Consider the following 22,024-nt stretch of genomic DNA (forward strand, 5'->3'; position numbering starts at 1 on the left):
ATTAATAGAGTTATTGTATCGCTATTATTACCGAGAAATAATATCGAGCAAGTTTTGGGCTAACGTGCCAAGTGATATTCGTAATACCGTTTACGTCCACCTACGCGGAGCGACGAGGGCAGAATTTATGCGTTTAGCTATCCATAGGCCGTCCAAGTCGCAATAACGTTCCACCTCCCTGTTTTACGATACTCTTTGCATCCTCTTAGAAATCCTTCGCAAAACACATAAACATGGCACGCCGCGACAGTGCATAAATATCTGGCGAGCCAACGTGGACGTTTGGTTTGTCGCTATGAGCTATGTAGGTGAATTTGATGTATTTGCATAGCCCCGACCGAAAAAGCATACATTCTTCAAAGTTGATTTCTATTCCCGACGCCATATCGAAATTGTAGCGAATTTTAAATCAAGTCCGTACAAGGATGGGAGGAAAAAAAGTCTAACAAAAATAGAAAAGTAATCGTTCGATCGGATAATCGATGTTCGATTCGTCAAAAAGTCGAATAAAAAGTTTCCATAAACTGGATTCTATTCGTTCGAGGTGTCCGATCGATCCTCCATAGAAAAGTAACAAAGAGTCAAGTGTTCCATCGAACGTACTCCTTGGTTGTCACACAAGAGTAGTTGCATTAGATGATTACTCGATGTCGTATCGACCGTTGGTGAGAAACAAAGGTCGTGCTTGGAAGAAGAAACGAAAACCTCGAGTTCGTTCTTTCTTTCCTTCTTTCTTTCTTTGCGTCTTTCTCGCTTTTCCTACGGATCGTGCAAGTTTTATATGTACAGAGAAAACTGGACGAACGTTCGCGTACTTTGTCTTTCCTTCAAGAACATCCTTGACGTTTCTATACTTTTTGACTTTTTCTTCCTCTACTCCCTTCCTCCCTCCCGCCCCTCTCTCGATCTCTCTCTCTTTTTCTCCTTCTCTCTTTGTTTCTTTCTTTCCGCCTTTATCCCATCGCCAAAGCTTTTGCCGGCAACCGCGCCTCGTAGTTGAAAAGTTAAACACAGATTCGAAATTGGCATTTCTTGCTCGCTCGATCAGAGTTAACGTAGCGCGAAACTTTTACAATTCTACTTGCGCCCCTCGGCGATCGACTTCCTGCCAATTCGTGCATCGAATATCCTCTCCTATTGTTTTCCGCGGCGATAGGTGAAATCGATCTTATAATACGATCCTGATATAAAATCGTATGATTATTTCTTCCTGTCCTTTTTATTTTTAAAAACGTAAATAATCCCGATCGTTCCCTCCTTTCGAAAGATCGATTTTCATAGACCGAAGTTTTACTACCGGATGCGATTATCGTTCGCGTTTCATCGGGAAATTAGAAAAGAAAGGGAAAATTATCACGAAAATCGTTTTATAGCTACTTCGTGGAAAAAAGAAAGAGAAGCCAACGATTATCCTTCCAAGCGATATAACCGAAGAAGCTGCGAACGGTAACGAGAATAAATTTATGCGATTGCGTTATAAACGAAGTCGGAGAAAGTCGAACTTGTGCGCGGAGAAGTTCATGGTGGACCGTACGCTCTTGGCCGATATGGACCGGTAGCTCGACATTTACATACAAATAAGCCGACCCCTTGATATTCTAAACGAGTCTCCATCCAGTGACTCTAGTTAGCGTTAAACTGCTAACTTCGTTGGCCGATGGGAACGCTCGATGCACTTTTCATTTCATTTTTCTTCGTGCTACTTTCTTTATTTTTCCTCGTCTCGAACTTTGTCCGTGAGAAAAAAGCAAGATTTATAAGAGAGAAAAGATTTAACAAATGCCATATAATCGTCACTTTTTTATCACGTACATATAGTCGAAATAACAGGTTACCGTTGTCATACTGAATCATACAGTTCTCGTTTCGAGGGTGTTACGTTCTTTGATTTATATCCTTGTTTTTTTTTTTTTTATAATATAGACGTTCACTTTTTCCTAAATTTTCACTCGCGTCATTTTTCTAATTACTAGTCTTACTCGAACCGTGGAAGATCCAATCAACCGTTGCCTTAACTCGTTCTTTTTCTTGGAAAAAGAAAAAGAAGAGAGATACGTGGAACGAAAAAGTAAAAAAGGAAAAAAAAGGAAAACCACGAAAAAAAAACAGAAAAAGACGGAAAGGAAAGATGCTTGGTCCTTTCAATTTTATGCAATTTCCTGCTGACTTAGACCTTCTACCCGATTTAATAGGAGATCCGCCGATCAAACGGGCAACAGAGCCGTCTGCTTTCTTCCTCGATTAGATCTACTTCCTCTTTCGTGGACGAAGACCCCCTCGCTTTTGTACTTTACAGGATATCAAGGCCGAACGAGGGAGAAAGCGGGCTAAGTGAGAAGAAAAAAGGGGTTAAGATAAGCTCGTCGTCGTCGTCGTCGTCGTCGTCGTCGTCGTCAATCCGCGATCCTTTACTTTTTTTTCGGCTCTGCAGCTGACCTTGTCCGTAAACGGTTCATCGTCACGATCGAACGAGCTACTAAGTCGAGAACGAAATAGATATCAATTGGAGGAGAACGAAATTCCCGACAGGTTCGAATCGTAAATCACGATACATGACGCGAGTATTCTTTTTAAAGCTTGCGTAGATACATAATTTCGTGGAGAGAATTTTTTTCTTCTCGCTTTCTTTATTTTGCCGTTTTTTCCCTTCTACACTTTTATTCGCATTTTTGAAAATTATATATATATGTGTATATAGATAGATAGATAGAGAGAGAGAGAGAGAGAGAGAGAGAGAGAGAGAGAGAGAGAGAGAGAGAGAGAGAGAGAGAGAGAGATAGCCAAGATCCAAGTCGTAAGCAACTTTCGTTGAAAAGATAAATTTTAATGACTTGCACTCATCGTAGAACTCATTTACGTAGCGGTCTTAAAAAAAACACGCACACAAAAAAGTCTTTTAAAAGAAGAGAGAAAAAAAGCGTAATTGAAGTCGAGTATAATCGATAGAGGGCATGTTTCGTTACGCTCGAAGAGAACTCGAATGGTTCACTGGAAACGTGTCAATCCAAAGAAGAAAAGCCGACGAGTTAAAGAGGCTAGCACGTCAGAGAGGAGCTTTTTCGAAAAGGACGGCCACCTGCTCGAGCATCTCGGTGGATAGGGTCGGGTAAAACGTGGAGTAAATCGGGGGTTGGAAGGTCCAAGCGAAGCGAAGAGTCGAGGGTCGCTCGTAAATCGAGGAGAGCCTCTTGCCGGAACGGTACGGCCCTCTTACACAGATATTATGGATCGCGTGGATGAGAGAGCAGCCATCTTCGCGGGAAGTTTCGCGCATAAAAATATTTCGAGTTTACGAGGAAACTTTTCCAGGAATTTTGCTCGTTGCCACGGTAATTGTCGAAGACGTATCGCCGTCCGCTTGCAACTTTTATCTACCTTTTGTCGTATCCCGGCCTGCTGCTTTTTTATTTATTTCTTTCGCTCCGTTTTTTCTTCTTATTTTCACGAGATTAATATTTCGCGACCTATGTACTTTTTATTATTACTATTAGCACTAGACACTATTACGTTGCGCATACATTACGTCCCGGCTTTAATTTAATCCGTAAGGATATTTAATTCGCAAAGAGCTCGCTCGCAAATCCAAGCGTAATCTATATCGTTGGTCATGTATTAAGGTACACTGCTGGTGGTAGTGGTCGTAGCAACGTCGATTATTATCATTATAATGTATATAAGACGAGCGCATATACGCATCGCTTTACTCGTAGGCATGTCTATGTACGTGCGCTAGTGTATGCGCGCGTGAGTATAACGGCACGCGTGGTAGTCCCGATCCACCATAGGAGGAAATTGCTCCAACGCTCAGGGCACTTCCGCGAGAACGTGTACCTTACCTTTGGGTTTCGCTCGTGCGCACGTACACGTTCGCGTGGACACAAGTATATGCTTTTTCGCCGTACAACCACTACATCGTAGACCGGAGCGTACCTCAACCGGTGGTATGGTAAACTAAGGTAATTTCACGATAATTCGAATAGGGTCTAACTTTCTACCGTCGGCGAAGTTTCGCCGGGCCAGAGCGCGCCGAGCTGCGGATTTTAAATCTGGACGCGGCGTTTCCTCTTTGAAGGGCCCGCTCCTACCCTTTCTCCTCCGAACCCTTCCTCTTTATTCTCTCTCTCCCTTCTACGTCATCAGCGACTCGATATTAACGCGTATCGCGCTCACGATCGAGATCGATCATCGAAATTTATCCGTTTCGAATCCGAATTGCTCGAACGGGGAGTCGGCAAATCTCTCTTTCTTTCGAGATAAACGAAAAGCAACGAAAAAAGAAGGATATATGGAGTCGTAAAAAAATCCTACGTTCGACGAACTCTGCAAATTTCCTCTTACATCGAAGATCTTGATCATCCCGGTTGATTTCCCAACCTTTGTTCGTCGCGATTTCCCAACCGAGTTCGAAAGGTATGCGCACCAACCACTTGGATACGGGCGAAAGAAATTCCACCGAGTAGAAGCTCTCTCGAAAACGTTTTCTACTTTCTCCTTTGAATTTGTCGCGATTTTTCCGCAATTACCGTATCAACGAATAAGAAGCGGGTTTACGCGAAATCCAGTCCGATGTCTCAGCTACCCAGCTATCTTCCTTCTTTTATCTTTTTCCTCGTGCCGAACAACGCTATCGCACGCTTACTTTTCTACCATTAATCCTGTGACCCGAGTCAACGTCGGAATCTGACGGGGATGAGAATTCTTGCAACGTGGCGTAGAAGAGAGAGAGAGCAATCTGCCTTTCCCGATGCGGTCGGGTTAACGGAAGGAAAACGATTTTGCGATTCCATTTCTCACGGTCTTTTTACGAATGAAATTTTCAATCGCCACGTTTTCTTTCCTTTTTCTCTTCTTTCGTAAATAATGAACTTTAAATATACTCTCATAATAAAATATTCTATTGTTTATAAATCACTCCTCGCTTTATTTCGCCTCGTTCTCGTACATCCAATTTTGTTCTCCACAGGTAGATATATATATATATATATACACCGTATATTCTCTGTTAATAAGCGCGAAGAATTTAATGAATCCCCCGACGGAAGCAACAAAAATTTGTTTCGCGAGAGAGTTGAAACGAACGTGGCAAAGAATTTTACGATGGCGAACGTTAACGCGACTCGGCTTTTCTCTTTCGCGAAGGGGTGTCTTCTCCCCTGCTGCTGCCACGAGTCCGTTCACCGTAAATTCCAAACGCAAAAAATTTCGGTCGTCGGTGATAGAGTCGACGTACCACCGGTTATCAATTCAAAGGTCTCGGTCCAAAACGTAAAGAACGAGTGACTTTTCTCGCTCGTGCTCTCAGCTTCCGTGATCTACGTTTTAAGAGGATTAAGCGAGAAGATTATTGGAGTAGGCACTTTTTGTTACGCGACCGCTGTATATTTTCACCTTTCTTCTCGAGGTCGGTACTTTCGCGCGTTAATCGCGTCAAAAAGTGAATTTCACGAACGGACCTCGAATATCGACTCTTTACTTTCCACTCGTACAATTTCTCCCACGGATTAAGAGGAAAAATCGAAAATCTTCCTACTCGCGTATCGTCGTACTCGATTATTTCCTGTTTTTTTTTTTTTTTTATCTTTTTTCCTTCCCTTTTTCATTTTACTTCTCGTACGCTCTTCCGGATTAACTCTCGATCGATGCGAATATCGCGGACTTTTATTTTATCGGTACAATGGTACCGCGAAGGAGAAAGGCGAAAAAAGAGACGGAGAGAGGAGAGAGAGAGAAAAAATAGTATCCGTTTGACGATTCGAGAACGTATCGGTGGCAGGTATCGTACTTGCGCATTATTTGTCGGATGGCGACGTGCAGCATGTAGCTTCCATGCGTGCTAACGCGCTATCGAATTTCGATTAATCGATTGGGCGGCCATTAAACGATACCGCGGCAACCAGCCATTAATAAAAGGGCTTAATATTACGAAGATCGTCAAAGATGAAGATCCTGCTGGGCATGATTTCCACCTAGTCACTCGCAACCTCCTCCTCCTCCTCCTCCTCCCGCCCTTCTTTTCTTTTTCTTCTCTTCCCGTCCTTCTTCGTTCCCTCTTTCTCATATGCGCTCTTCACGTAGGCGATGCTCCGACGAGCAAAGAAAAAAGATAAAACGACGAAGAAGAAGAGAAAAAGGGTAGGTCTGCATTCTTCTGATTTTTCTGTTCGTTCCTCAAGAGCTTTCGCGTTTCCTTCGCAAAATGCTTCACATGGCACGAATCTTCTTCTTCCCTTCTTACTTCGTCTGTCTTTTCTTTTTTTCCTTTTTCCTTTTTTCACCACCGAAAGGTTCGCGCCCACCGAGCCATCTCCGTCGCTTTGTGACCCGTTGTTTCAACTTCGAGCCATCTTCAGCGACCGCAATTTCTTAAAGGTAACGTAGAGCTCGCCGGGACGATATGCATTTTTCGTTGTTCTTTGATCCGGCACGGTTAAAAGCAAAAATCTTTCTACGCGAGAATAAAAAACCGGCCGACTCGTTTCGCGAAGCAATCGGGCTTCGTTATATTTTCTTTTTCTTTTCCTTCTCCTTTTTCTCTTTCCTCTCGCGGAGGTATTCGTACGAACCGTTCCTACGCGAGTTGATTATTTAACGGGAATGAGTAAGTAATAAAAGATATATCAGAGAAAAGAGATGGAAGAAACGGAAGGCTATCGCGATCACGATTGCTCTCGTTTACTCTAAATTTTTTTTCCTCAATTTAATTGTAAAAATGACTTAATTACATTCCCAGACTCTTTCATTACGCACCCCGGTAAACACGCGCCGGCTCCATTTCACTTTATAATTGAGTTTGAAACTATCGTGGCGGTAACGTGTAATCGGTAACGCGTAACAAACGCAAACTAAGACGTGCACGGAGACACGCGCTCCTGGCACTGATCGCGAGTCGATAATGCTGCATAGACTGCATACCGCGAACGCATACTCGGCTTTAATCGCGTACGAGTGTGTGCTCGAGACAACGAAAGAGTTAATTACGACACGTTACCTTTCCCAACCAGTGGTTTCGTTGATCGCCTTATTCGAGTCGTATCGTTTCTAAATTCTATATATAAGTACAAAGAAAGGAGCGGAAGCGTTCGACGAAAGCTATCGGTAATATAATTAGAAGCAAAGCATCGTTGTCATTGTCGGCGTAGCCGTCGACCGTGATAGTCGGACGAGGCACGAAGGATATTCCGAATGCCCGTAATCCCAGAAGGCTACGTTGCGTTAGCCTCAAAGCCCTTCTGGCACGTGCGTTGACACGTTAGCGGGATGCTTGGTAGCTGCGAATTCTCGGACATCCTCGGAGATGATCCTACTACGATCGCCTCGATATCTTCGACGAGATTTACGGAAGAAAAATAATGCAACGTTTGCGATGTCGTTTGCTGTGCCCTTGGAAGAAGAAATGTACGAATTACGTTGTCTCGAAATCACCTATAACGTAGCTTTTTCTTTTTCCCGGACCAGTGTGTCTGTAGGTAATTTCGAAAGTACGAAGGATCTATAAGGAACGTATTCTCTCCAACTTACACAAGATGTACGGAAAGGGAAACTCGGGAAATCGAAGGAGGGATACTCTTGCTGTGTGCCATTAATGCATACATGCATACGTACGTAACATAAGCATTGCCGATACGTTTTACCGTTTCCCATATTACTCGACTATTTTGCGAGACTTGTAGGGCTTAACCGCACAACTTCCAAATTGCAGCTGGTGCAACGGGAATCTCTGCATCTTATTAGGTTATCTAACGGTAACAATCGTTAAATACTCGCTAGTCGAATACTAGCTGCTCTCCCAGTTCGCCTGTGAGTTGGACCGTAACTTCGGGCGATGTCCAGGCTCGTTATAACAAACGAAGAGCCGAGCAAAAGCAAATTAGTCGGGTCTATCTCGGGTATCTGATTATCGTCGAGAACCTTTCTTCCCGTAGACAATACGCAACCGTACGTACGTACGTACGTGTAGTTAGGTACGTATATCCGTTACGCTTATACTTCAAGATAATACGCTTTTCTATACGAAGTTATTGTCAATGATCCTTTAATTAAACTAAATCGCATTCGACGAGTATCATGCGGCGTATTGAGGGTACGCTCGCGTTCGGTATTAATTAAAAATATATAACAAATGGTATAACAGTAGCTCTATTATTTCAAAGCTTTTTACTACCGACAATTGGCATTGACATACGTGTACACGTTAGTCACGACAAAGAGAACGTAAATATATACGACGCGAATCGTATCTTTGTTTCGAAAAGGCAATGATACTGCTGTCACTTTGCGTTCCGAATACCCTCTCCCTCTCCGCCCCTCTTTCTCAGTAGGGAATTCGCCACGGTCTGTCTACCGAAGCCCGATTGAAAACCGCATCGACCTATCTCTGCAAATCCTCTACTTGGACTATTTTCAAAATGCGATGCATTTGGCATCTACTTTAACGCGTTCGGTATTAAAAGATACGAAACAAAAAATCCATTATTCGTTTTCTCATTCGTTCTGTTCTGTTTTTCTTCCTATATTTTTTCTTACTTTTTCTACGATCGATTTAATTGTTTGTAAAAAATGTTAAAAATTTTTATTTCGCATCAACGAGGAGACCATTCGTCAAAGCTCGCATTAAGAATCGATACAATTTGTCGAGGGTGCGAAGAGCGAAGGGGCATATTTTGGCGGCGTACGCGTATGGTCTTTCATTAGCCACAGGAAATTAACCAAGGACCGCGCCGTAGTCCGTCTCCTTTCATTCCCTGGAGTACTCTTGAAAGCGTTATTCCATGACGGTCGGGGCTTGAATAGTTGGGTGTTGATTTGTACGCAGTACTGCCATTGAATCTCGAAAATCGACCTACACATCGCTCCGTGACGAAACTCCAAAACGAAACACAAGCCTATCATTTTTTTTCCTCCCTCTCTTCTTTTTTATTCGATTCCAAATAGGCTTCTTCTTTGATAACTTGTACGATTTATTAACGACGACGGTCTCCGATAGTAATTATAGTAATAAAAATGCAAAGTCGAATATCGATATATATATATATATATTTTTTTTTTTCGTTGGAATTAAAATAAAACGAACCCGACTTCGGAGCTACTCGAGCGAGGTCATTCACCCGCTAGCAATTATTTTACGAATAATTGCTCTCAACTCGTTGCGAAGACGATATTACTTATGTAGAGCGTATCGAGATCGGAAAAATTCAAATCCCAAGAGCCGATATACGCTGAGATCCAAAAGTGGAGGAATTACGCGCGATGTGCATTACACTTTTAAATCTTAATTATCAAGTCAGATTACGAGGAATTAATTTCGCATCGGTGCAACCGCTGCCTAATGACGTCCAAGTCGAAAATCGATTTAAACAGGCCTTGCCCTTCTATCGGTCTTTCAGTCTTACTACAATAACGTCGCGAAATGTATTTTCCTCTTATACGAAATCGAAAATACTCGAAAGTCCGTCCTTCGTTATTACGTTACGTGCACTTCTTATGAAAAGTTTTTAATCAGAAAGCGAAATCTTCTTCACTCTTTCTTCCCATTATTTCAACTATTTCTCTCTCTCTCTCTCTCTCCCTCTCTCCCTCTCTTTCCCTCCATCTCGCTCCCACTCTATGACGCTAGCTCTGGCAGCTTCACATTTCAGTCACCCTCTTTTGCATCACTGCCACACGACCGCCCCCTTCATTTGCGAGGCGACAAGCGAGCTCCGTATTGCCCCGAAGCGCGAACGCAAAGAGAGAAAGAGAGAAAAAGGGAGGAAAAGTAGAGACGCGGTGGGGGGACGAGGTAGAGGGCGACTTTGACTCGAAAGGAGGGGGGTGGTTGCGGGATGGTGGGTACAAGGGAAGGGATTGCGACGCAAGGGAGGAGAATTTGCATAATTGTTTTCAGTTTACCAGGGCGCCTTGCGCTAATGAAGAAAAATACGTCCTCGGCGTGCCGGCCGTGCAGAGCGATACGGTAACCACCGATATTCCTCCTCCGCTTTTTCTCCTCTTTCTCCTCCTCACCTCATTGCCGCTCTCTTCGTCCCATCGTTTCCTCTCTTGTTTTTCTCCTCTCTCTCTCTCTCTCTCTCTCGCTAGCTTTTAGTCGCCAGTCTGTTCTTCCAACCCGACGGCTTTTTAATGATTTATTAACGATAGCGCGAGACATAATTATTTATAATTAATTTTGTAATGAACGCCATCGAACGCGAACCTTTCGAAACGCTGCAATTACACACATGCGCGCGCCTCGATGTCTACGCGTTCTAACTTACTCTACCACAACGATATATCCCTCTAGTAATTTATAACTTATAACGAGCGATTATCGAGAGATAATAGAAAACGTCCTTAACGAATATTACAATTATTACGAACGCCTTCGAGCGTTGACAAGAACGAACGATGGCGGAAAGAAGCATTTTCTAAGAAATTGCAATCTTTGCGCGCGCCCTCTCTCTCTCTCTCTCTCTCTCTCTCTCGAATAAAATAAGCAATAAGTACTATTCCATCGAACGCTTTGAGCCACATTGTTTCGCGTTTGATTTTTCCTACGAACTACTGTGCGCGAAGTGACGAGCGAGCGACCTGGAAATCGTATTTACCGTGAAGGAAATGAAATTCCGCGTTATCACAGTAGTCGCGACTGGTGTGACCGTAGGCCGATGCTGGCAAGAGAGATAGAGATTGGTAGAGAGAGAGAGAGAAAGAGAGAGACAGAGAGAGACAGAGAGAGAAGCGAAAGGGCACGCTGAGCGATCGTGTGCGAAGGGCGATAGGTAATTTCGAACGGATACCACGAAGGACTAATCTTCGAGCAAATCACGGATAGCGTATTGGAGCCGCGGGCGCGTAGTAGGACGTGCAAAATCGAAAATGTCTATCGATTTTGCGTCCTCCTACGTCGGTACGACACGACGGATGAGAAGGTGGACGAGGAAGCGAAGGAGGAGAGAAGGAGGAGGAAGAGAACAAGGATAGAAGGGTGACCATCCACGTTTTAAACTCTCCACTAGATACGCCGGTCACGTGTAGTGTCCGCTGATACGAAAGCCGCATACAAAACTTTTTCACCCCTTTCTCTTCTCGGCTCTTAGCCCACTATATATCTCTTCCTCACCCTCTCGAGTAAAGCTCGCGTACTGAGAGTGTATACGTCACCATCACCAACGTGACGTCCCTACGTCCCGATCCCTACATCCGTGAACGCACCCTGCCACCCAGTCGACCCGACGAGAAACAAGAAGGTCCCTGAGCAACGAGAGGTAGAGACACGTACACAGTATCCTCTTGCAAACAACATTTTAAAGAGAAGAAACGTTCGACTCCTTCTTTGTTATACCCTTTTCTTACTTCTCTTTTACCGTCCACTCTGTCGTCTTTTTCTTTTTCCTTCTTTTTTCTTCTCCCATACGTGTTCTTGATCCTTTTCTCTCAATTTCTTACCGACATACGTTCTACGATCCCGTCAACCTCTCGCATCTCTTAACTCCGAGAATGATTTATCCGGTTTGAAGAGCTATCCTTCATAGTTCCTTCCTGTTTTTTTTTTTCGTTAAAACTTTCGCTGGTCTATTTCCTCGAGAATTGCGTAGGAAATCTTCTGTTTCTTCCTCTCTCTTTCGTATGTTTTATTAGTGTAATTAATAACTTACGCGTATCGTTGTGTATCATAGAAAAAAAAAGAAATTGGCGATAATCGATCATCGAAAAAAATAATTCGCGATCAGCGGAAAACGTTCGTTACGAAAAGGACGGATAAGAGGAGAACATCGATAAAAGAAGAAAAAATGCTTAGAAAGCAGCAGATTCAGCAGCTGCGATGGTTTCTGCGAAATTACTGAAAATTCTCGTCGACTTTCATCGTTCTGACCCTATCTATCTCTATCGAATCATCGTGTCCGTCTGTCTCTCTCTCTCTCTCTCTCTCTCCTTTTTCTCACTCGCTCCGATTTACTCCTTTCTTTATCTCTTTAGATCCGTCAGTCCGTTAGTTCGTCTCTGTTCTCTCTTTCAGCGCTTTTTCCCTTCTTTCGTCTTCTTTAGATATTCGTTTCTCGTCGTCGAAGCGGCCGAAGCGAGCTGAATTAACGCGACTAAATAAGAGCCTGCAAATGATCCATCTTAAAGATCTTACTAATTGTCAAAATGGATGGGGATTGGCGTTATATTGATTGCGACAAGGAAAGATAGAGAATTAAGAGATAGTAAAGAGATGAAAAAGACCTAACGAAATTCTCGTAAAAGAGGATAAGAAAAATAAGACGAATTAATAAATAGTTAAGTTTCATTCGTAATAATAAATCATGCTGTTGGATCTCCTTAAATTAACAAAAAAAAAGAAAGTCGAAATTTAAAAAAACGGCGGAAAAAATTTTCGTTCGTCCGAACTCGGTCAATTTGAATGTAGCTTAAAAATAACCTACGAAAAATCGTGGAACAGTGCAACGATTCGATACTAGCGATCGAGAGAGAGAGAGAGAGAGAGAGAGAGAGAGAGAGAGATGCCACTAGCGCCTACGAGTTTCAGTCGACGTGATCGAAGATTCGATAATCGTAGCGAGATCGTCCACGACTGCGATACGCCTCGCGGCGTCCAATTACCGATCGGTAATTGGGGCAGAATTTCTGCTGAGCTCAAATTTGCGCTCTCTCGCTTTTGTCCGTCCTCCTCCTTGCCTCCCACGCTCATTCTCGTTCTCGCTTCAGCCGCTGCGGTCAGTAGCCATTGCTTCTTTGTTAATTAAAGCGATTATACCTGCTTTCAAAGCACGAGATCGTACTCTCTTATCTTGTGGATATTTCTTCCTTTTTATTTTTTTTTGTTCTTCTTTTTTTCTTTTACTTCGTTGTAAGTGTCTACCCTATCGTGCGTTTTCCACTTGGCGATTTCATCTGCCTCGAAACGAACAAACTCTCTTTCCTTTCTTTTTCTTTTTTTTTGTTACATATCGAGAACCTAGGCCATCCGCAATTTTTCGAAACGTTAATAAACACCCCTGCTTTATTTTGACAGAGAGTAATGCAGTAATTTTTGAAAATGATATCTATGTGTTTGCGATAAAGAGCCCGCTGTTACGAGCTAAACGAGCGATGGGAGCGAGCGTTGTAATTATTTTCCAATTAATACATGAAAACGCAGGAAAGTTTGGCGAGCTTGAAAAATATGCAACGTCGTGCGGGTGCCTACGCGAGATAGCCGAAAATTACTCCCGAATCAGCCGTTTCGCGACCCTCGAATTTATACCCCTCGAAGCACGCGTAACGGAGCGTATACAGCGCGCTTTGGGGTGATTTCAGCGCGTGGTATCCCATTCTCAGCATCTGGTTGAACGAACTTGCGAGATCCACCTTCCACTTTGCGGTGTATCCGTCAATTCATGGAAAGCTCGTCTTGCGGAGTTCCAAAATTGACACGCGAGACAGACTACAAAAAGCAAAATTTTATTTTCTTACTCTAATCGACGTAACGTAGCTATTTCGACGCTTCAAAGACGACTGATTTGATTGCGATTAAAATTTAACGAGTACGGCCGAACAGATGGGAAAAATCTGAAAGAAAAGAGAAATATTTCCTTTGATCCGAGGCAATAATGTATTAAAAGGGCCACAATAAAGTTCCTTCTCGTCTGTTTAGAGTGGATAATTAATGATAGCGAAAGGGAAAGAGAGAGAGAGAGAGAGAGAGAGAGAGAGAGAGAGAGAGAGAGAGAGAGAGAGAGGGAGAGAGAGAGAAAGAGTGAAAGAGAAAGGGCGAGAGACTGAAACAGGGAATGAAGGGTAAGAGGAAGAGTACTCGTCGAATCAAAGGAACGAATCGGATCGGCATGCTCGCGGATCGTTCGTAGAGCACGAATTTAATTTCCTCCGTCTATCCGGCGCACCGAGTACAGCCGAGGGAATCGGTAAGGGAACTAATTATTTCGTTGGCATTGGCTGGGGATGGTGAAAGATGAAATGAATGAATCAATGGAAAAAAGCTTCCACTCTGGCTGCACGGCCATCCCACCCATTTTCTCTCCTTCTCTTTCTCTTTCCATTTCGTGCAATAAGCGAAAGTTATTTTCCTGCAGTGCGGGTCCGTGCTTTCGAAGCCAACGGAGTGGGGAGGGAGAGAAAGAAAGAGAGAGAGGGAGGGAGAGAGAGAGAGAGAGAGAGAGAGAAAGAGAGGTAGCTCGCGATAAGCGGTTATCGGAGTGTAATTCAATTACGGGATCTTCACAGTGCCTGGAGCACCATTGTCTCGTTTTGCCAACCACCCTCTACCCGTTCGCACCCATGCCATCACCGAGGTAGATGCTGATTCGTTATCACCCTTCGTCCGCCGAGACACAATGGTGTTAAACAGAAGATAACCAAACTGATATTATAGTTATCAACCCGCTCCCGAGTTTCCCGTCGACAACTTTGTTAAGTCACGTGACTCTCTCTTTCTCTCTCTCTCTCTCTCTCTATTTCTCTTTCTCTCGATCTCTCTATCTCTTTATCTTTGTTTCGATTTTTTATCGACGAAAGTTTGAAAAAAGTCGTAAAATCCATGTCGAATACGTTCGAAGAGAAAGAAAACGCGTGCTTATTCTTTCGAATGTTTTTGCATAGAGCGTCAATTAACGAAATAGATGGTAAAAAGTAAATAGTAGGAGAAAATTTGCGCGAAGAGAAACTTCGTTGAATACATACAAGGTAGAATTTTAAAATGCGAAACGGGTCGAGTGGTGGTACATGTTAGATGAGAGGCGTGAATACTCGTTTGCGTGAGTTACCATCGGCGACGATAAAGGAAAATACAAGAGGGAAAGTCTCGTTCTTTCATCGATATTATCTTTTTCTATCACGTAGAGATTTATCTTATGCAATATATGTGCACGCATCCACGGTTTACAGGGCGAAATAACATTTTTTTTCTCCTCTTCTTTTAACGTTCCTCTTCGTATTTCATCGTAATATTACGATGGTGATATAATGAAATCGTAGAATTATTCTTCTTCCATACAATATATTGCGTTATTCTCCCCTCTGCTCGTTAACGTTTTATAAGAATTAAAAAGAAGTTATCGTAGTGGAAAATCGTTTACATTTAACGACTGCTTTATCTTATGGAATTACGCATACGACTTTCGAGGTAAGAAATAATAATTATGTACGTATGTGCCGCCACGTAGGTATATGTTTACTTCGTGATTAAAAATTACGCGAACGTCCTAATGTCGTTCCAAAATAAACACGGATTATTACCTCGATTTCACGAGGTACGATATACAGATATATATGTGTATACTTTTCGCTTGTATTATTCATTCCTCGCAATATTTTAATCCGTTGTCGAGAGAAATTCTCTATAGGTTTGCCTTCTCGATTGGTGTTTAATCGAAACGATAAAGGAATCGATAAGAATGCAGCTGCTTCGTTAGTGGGATCAAGAGAGAGAGGGAGAGGGAGTGTGAGAGGGAGAGAGGATATCTGAGAGAATGGAAAGAAATAAAGGCAAGCGGAAGGAAAATTCGAAGCTCGGTGGCGCGAAACTCTTTAATGACTCTGCCTTCTGACTTCTCTAGTATTTTTTTCTTCCTTCCTTTTTTTCCGTGAGAATACTGGGAAAGCCAGAGAAAGAAGGAAAAAAGTGGTTGTGAACTAACGTAAAGAGTCCGGGAAAGATAATAGAAAGAAACACTTAACGCCAACCGATGTTGTATGCATAATCGTTGGTAGCTGTGTTTTAAAGAAAATTTATTTTTCGACTTACCATTCCTCTCACGAAATTCTTTCGGATCTTTATGAAAATAATAAATTATGCGAAGCGTCGAGTTAACGAGAAATCGGTGACTTTCCAAGAATATCGTCGATCGATATTACGTTACATTGTATCTTACCAAAACAGATATTTTCTTGTCTATAGTATAAAATAAAGACACTTCGAGTCGTCCGATTCTTCTAACGACTCGACGGTGACCTCTCTTCAACGTTTCGTCGTACATAAACATTTTTTCGACTCGAAAACGAACGTATCTCAGAAGACGCCTCTTACTTATGTTATATTTAGAATAAAGAAAGTTCGCACGATCGAAAATCGAATGTTACTAACGAAAAAGAAAAAAGAAAAAAAAAAAAAGATTTGTTTCTCTTACCAGTCGAGCTGCTCGATGTTATTTTTATTCTCGTCTACGTGCATCGACATACTGTTTAACAATTTATAATCGAGGATCAATTTATGTTGCTGCAACATCACACCTCCTAATGAATATCAGTCGTACTTATATGTTATAAGCAACTGTATAGCTATCGTCGCTCACGCACTTCCAAGCTTTTTGTTTTCCTCTCGTGATCCTTCGTGAACGCTCTCAACGATTTGCTGCAATAAACACGTAAAATTTAGAATATTTTCCAAAACTTTCGACAAGTTTTCGTAGATAGCTATACCACTGTGTTATCAATGCTCGAATTAATTCTCCGTAAACCAGGAACAGCGAATTTCAAGGAACGTGTTCCGTGCCGGAGCAAGTTAAAAACTTCTCGGACGGTCCGTATAATAATATTAAATTCTAGCCGAGTTATCTTCGCGTTTTTGTACCTTATTCGTTGCAAGCACGCGTATTTAATGAATCAAATCACGGAATGCCGGCAAAAAAGGAAGAGAAAGATGAAAGAGAGAGAGATAGAGTTAGAGATAGAGATAGAAATAGAGGGGGGAGAAAGAGAGAGAGAGAGTGGGGACTCTATGTTAGTCGGATGCAGAGGAAGCGGTAACGTATTTCAACGAACCTCGTGGTTTTCTAGAATATTCCAACGAACGTTTATCCAAGTAAACATAGTCTCTCTCTCTCTCTCTCCCTTCCCTCCTCCCCCCCCCCCCCCCCCCTCTCTCTCTCACATTTTCTCTGTTAAAGTTCATACACAACTTACCCAAAAAATGAAGTAGGTACATCGACGAGCGCAGTGGAAGTGGAAGAGTACCAAGCTCGGCAAAGAGAAAATTCGAAAAGGGAGTTCAACGAAACAAAAATGCAACTACGAGAAGCCGCAAGCACGATAATTGACCGAAACGAAAGTTTATCTCGATGCGGATGGAGCACCGAAGTAACGAACAAAGGAGCGAATGAAAGCTTGACGAATCGTTCGAACGTGCGAGAAGAACTGAGGAAGTCTTGCGATATTCGGAAAGTGGTAGGAGAAACATTAAGACCTTTCGTCCTGGTCCGAGTAATTGTAAACAAAACAAGGTTTATACGCGTATGTGTATATGTATGTACGTGTATTTACATATTTACGACAACGTCCTTCGCCATCATTTTCTTTTCTCGCTTAATCCATGTGACAATGCCTGTAAATATGTGTAAGTAAGTGACAAGATCGTTTTGTTTTCTTAGACGTACGAAGATAAATATCTCTTTTATTTCTTACACGATATCTCGCATAGAGAATATTATCCACTCGAAAAGATAGAAACTCGACGATAAATTCATAGATGGAATATTTCTACTGGCTTTAACCGATCGAACGTTTACATATGCACCTACATACATCGTATGTATTCGTACACATATATCGTATATACGTACCTATACATATAATACATTATAAATTAATCGAAGTTTTCCCGTGTAATATATGCTCAGTTAAAAAACGTTTTAAATTGTTCCCCCGCCATTCGGAAGAACGGCAGAATTGCAATTTCGATTACGTAACTCGTCGGAATAATCTGAATGTGATAAAAATCAAATTTTTACGCGACTGGCATTTACGACTGCAGCAGGATCATTTTGAAATTTCATTTTCCTTTCGCATATCGTAAATACATTGTGCATTATATCGTTGAGCGTATTCGTAGGATAGATACAACGTAGAATTTCGTTTGCAAATATTAACGAGCCTTTGCCTACTAATGGACGGACACTCATTGCATTCGACCGGGATGAGTTTTTGAACGTTGTCGTGCATTCACGCAAAAATACACGGTTAATCGTGAAAAGTTTAAATCCGAATTATCGATCTCCGTCGATACACTTTTTTTCATATCGTTCATTAATCAAATAGTCGAACGAATATCCGCGATAATTCTACCAATGTCTATGACGAGCAATGTAAAGCGTGTGAAAATCGAAAAGTAACAAGGTGCGAGGTCGTAGCTCGAATAACTGACTATGAGAAAAAATGTTGCTCTTAAAGATACTTGCTCTCTCTTTCTCTTTCTCTTTCCCTCGCTCTCTCCCTCTCTCTCTCTTTCTCTTTTTTCGCTTGTTTCCGTATTTCTCGTTTGCTCGCAGAGTCGAGAGGCGAATTTTGATTTTGTCTTTTACATCGACGAGACAGAAAGAAAGAGAGAGAGAGAGAGAGAGAGAGAGAGAGAGAAAGTGAAGGAGACAGAGTAGAAAGAGGAGAGTAGACCCTCGTTGGCGGAGTTTAATTACTTTGATGAGAGAATAAGTGTAGGCAAAAAATGTACGAGCTCTTCCCCCTTTCTCTCTACCTCTTTCACCCTCTTCGACCTTTCCGCTCGGCGTATCAACGAATGCCTCCATCTTTCTCTTCTTCCACCTCTCGCGATATGGAAGTTTTAATATGCAGTGAGGTAACGAACAACGAGAATGAATTTAATACTTCATTTATTTTAAAACACACGGACAACGATAACCTTACACGTTGGCATACATCGACCCTCGTTCGTGTAATTTTTATCTGATGTCGACCATTTTTTGTTTTTCGTTCTTTTTTTCGTTTTTCTTTTTTATTCGTCGAAGGCCGTAGGTCTCTCTTCCTCCTCCTCTCTTTCTCTCTCTCTCTCTCTACATATCCATTACGCTCGTTGACGCAGCGAAATGATTACGGAAGCACGTTAAATATCCTGTGCAAATAACAAGTAGCTCGGATTAATAAACAAACGAGAAAAAATAACGAATTGACGAAATGATATAGCGAGAATATATGATCGATAATGGGCACACACATACTCGCACGTAGGTACGGTGAAAAAAAGACTACATTCGGGTCTGCTCATAGGAACTCGATCCTAAAGCGAACACCGAAATATAAGCGAACGTTGAGAAATACGATAGATTGGCTGTTTTTATTTAATTTATTCTTTGGGCAGTCATATTTTTAAAGGGGAGCTATACTTTTGTTTCTTATCGTCGAGTGTTCCGGAAATTGTTTTTAATTGCCGTCGACAAGTGTTATAAAAAATAACGATAAAAAGGTAAGACTAGATAGGATATAGTTATCTAAGAATTTTTTTCGCTCGAAGAAAAAATGATCTATAATAGGTTTTCATTCGTTGTTTTTTTTCTTTCTTTTTTTTTTTTATAAGCTATCAATTCCATTCTTAAATGGTACGAAAAGATACGTTATTGTACCGTTACTACGGAAGGAACGAGCGGGAAAGTTATTTTCCGTTCTATACGTCGTAGCGAGTGTGGAAAATGCGCGAATGTGAATGGTAAATAGATGGATAGACACGGATAGACACGGATAGACACGGGGATTACGTTTGTAAAGGAAGAGACGAAGATGGAAGATGAAGGCAGCGTGCCAACCGTGCTGCTATGAAATCCACTCGAGTTGGTTGTTTTTTTCGCGTTAATTATAAGAATAAATTAAAATTAAGATTTTTTCTTCCATTTTTTTCTTTCTTTTCTCTCCTCTTTCTTATTCACCGTCTCTCTCTCTCTCTCTCTCTCTCTCTCTCTCTCTCTCTCTCTCCTCTCACTCTCTCTCTCTCTTTTCTATCTCTTTGCCTTCCTGTAGTATATTAAAAAAGTTTACGAGATCACGCGACTACCATCTGCCAGACAATTAACGTGAAAGAAAAGAGAAAATTTGACTTGACAGCCTTTCAAGGTGATCGTGAGATCCTTCGCTCAAAGAGATTACACGCTTTATGATCGATCAAAATTTTATTCGTTATTAGTTTCAAAGTGTTTTAAATGAAAACTGAGGAAGAAGGAAGAGTGATAAAAGGGAAGGGATCGGAAAGATACATAGCGTTGGCAAGAAGACGTAGCGTAACTGTCCTCTCTATTTCTGTCCTCTCTCTCTCTCTCTCTCTCTCTCTCGCTCTTTCTCCGGACGATGTTTAGAACGACTTCGTTTGGGAAACCCTCGACTGTGAGGGTTCCTCCATCGCATTGACCGAAGTAACTTTGAATTCGAACTTTGCTTCCTCGATGTCCTTTTCCTCTCCCCTTTCTTCTCTCTCTCTCTCTCTCTCCTGTCTCTCTCTTCCTCCTCTTTTCACTTTCTTTTCGGTTCTCGCTCGTTCGCTCGTTGCGCGCCAACTTATCACAAACGGCAGCCTGCCGCCAAAGGGCGAAGATTAAATTGGCTCTCGAGCATCAGGAAAAAGTTTTACGAACGCGAAGTCGCTGTCCACAAAAGGAAAAGCGAGCAGCCGTTATCGCTCGAAAGAGGAGAACGACAGAGAGAAAGAGAGAGAGTCGTACGCTCGTCGAACTTTTTCTTCCTAGACATTCTTCACGAGGAAATAAAATTTATGGTCAGTGCGTATATATTCCTTAATATCAGGGAGATAAAAAGAAAACGTTGTCTTAATCGATCTCCTAATAAAAAAACTTACATATGTACGTATATACATATATTGAAAGCGATTTTCTTGGAACGTATCGAAGATGAAGTTTCTTTTCTTTTTTTTGTTCATCTTGGTACGCGCGTCCGGTCGAAACAAACTATCAAAAGGTAATTCAAATACGGCTTCTGGCAGTGAACTCACTTTGGCCAATCGTCCCACGCACTAGAGAGGATGGGACACGGAAGGATGGCGTAAAGCAAGACCGAACAGGATGAATAATATCAGCGGCTGTTTGCGTTTCATCGCGCTCGTACACATTACTAACGCTCGTCTGAACGCTGGTCTTTCCGAAGGGATGGTAAAGGGAGAGAGACGAAAAGGGGAGAACACAATGAGCACTCAAGTAATAACGAAATTGATGCAGACCTGGTCGCCTCGCTTCTGTAAATACGCCGTAATGTGCACATTCGGGTTGTACCAATTAATTTGTCCTCTACGCGCCGTCCTGGCTCTTTCACAATGCCATTCTATTTTATCTCTCTCTCTCTCTTTCTCTCTCTCTCTTTGTTTGTCTATCTATATCCCTTTCTTCTTCCAAACTTCTCTTTTTCTCTCGTTTCGATATCTAAGTCGACCAACATTTGTAATTAACGCATGAAACGCGGCGCGTAACGCGACGAACGAAATTCCAAACACGATGTACGAGCGATTTTACGTGAAATATTAAATGACACGTTGTTAAAGGTGTTTACAATTTTAAACAGATCTGTAAAACACACGTCGCGCGTAAATACCTATTTATCTTTTTCCTCGTACAAATCGCGTCAAAGGAATAAACCGCGTAAAGATCATTGTAAAAATAATTATTTTCGTCGAATCGTTTCGTCGAGCTTAAAAACGGAATTAAAGAGGGAACAGCGGGATAAGTGGACGAACGAACGTTGGCGCCTTTCTCGAACGCCTTCCGTACTTGGTTCTTCCCTCTTCTTGAGCGTACGTTACCCCTTAGGAATTTCGCGCGCACTCCGGTGAAGTGGGAAAAAGAAGGACAAAAAAGATCTTATTTGCAGGGGCTTAACGATAGATCCGTTTCACGAACAGAGCAAAGGGTAATTTACATTCAATTCAGGAAATCCCAGATGTCTATTGGCTAAAAGACCGTTCGAAGAAGAATACCCGACTACCCAGCTCCTACATCGGATATCCGACATCTGCATAATTCTGCTTCCATTCTTTCTACTCTTCTTCTTCGTCTTGCTTGTACTCTTTCCCTCCTTACTACTCAGTTCTATTCTCTTTCTCTTCTTATACCTCTTTTTATGCCATTTACGTCTTTCCAGTCCGCGAATTTTCAACACCTTTTTCAGACGTTCGTTACGGAATTACATTCGAGACAGGCACACGTAGATTTAGCGGGTATCGTGTCGAGTACGTAGGTAAGCGGGTTTCACGAATCTCAGTGATAAATCGTATCTAACGATAAACGAAATAGCTAGCTGCTCGCTACTACTTTTCTCGTTTATGCGG

The 22,024-nt window shown here is 42.1% G+C and overlaps 1 protein-coding gene and 1 long non-coding RNA gene across 39 annotated transcripts in view; one reads left to right on the forward strand and one right to left on the reverse strand.

Moving 5' to 3' along the window:
• Positions 1-22,024, forward strand: part of LOC127071595 (uncharacterized) — a 205,251-nt gene that overhangs the window by 132,714 nt on the left and 50,513 nt on the right. The window lies entirely within an intron of this gene.
• The window catches only part of LOC127071589 (CUGBP Elav-like family member 1), a 253,175-nt gene that overhangs the window by 128,874 nt on the left and 102,277 nt on the right, over positions 1-22,024 (reverse strand). The window contains exons 1-2 of one of the 38 annotated variants that reach the window (XM_051011040.1): positions 16,879-19,254; positions 16,104-16,327 (exon numbers count right to left, since the gene is read on the reverse strand). The exons of 36 other annotated variants lie outside the window; for them this stretch is intronic. In XM_051011040.1, coding sequence (XP_050866997.1) covers positions 16,104-16,201 — 98 coding nt within the window. In that variant the 5' untranslated portion in view covers positions 16,202-16,327; positions 16,879-19,254. Of the gene's footprint in view, positions 1-16,103; positions 16,812-16,878; positions 19,255-22,024 lie in introns of those variants that run through there. One more of the 38 variants, XM_051011041.1, reaches the window with a different exon arrangement.

Source organism: Vespula vulgaris, chromosome 22 (genome assembly GCF_905475345.1).
Source record: "Vespula vulgaris chromosome 22, iyVesVulg1.1, whole genome shotgun sequence".
Lineage (NCBI taxonomy): Eukaryota > Metazoa > Arthropoda > Insecta > Hymenoptera > Vespidae > Vespula > Vespula vulgaris.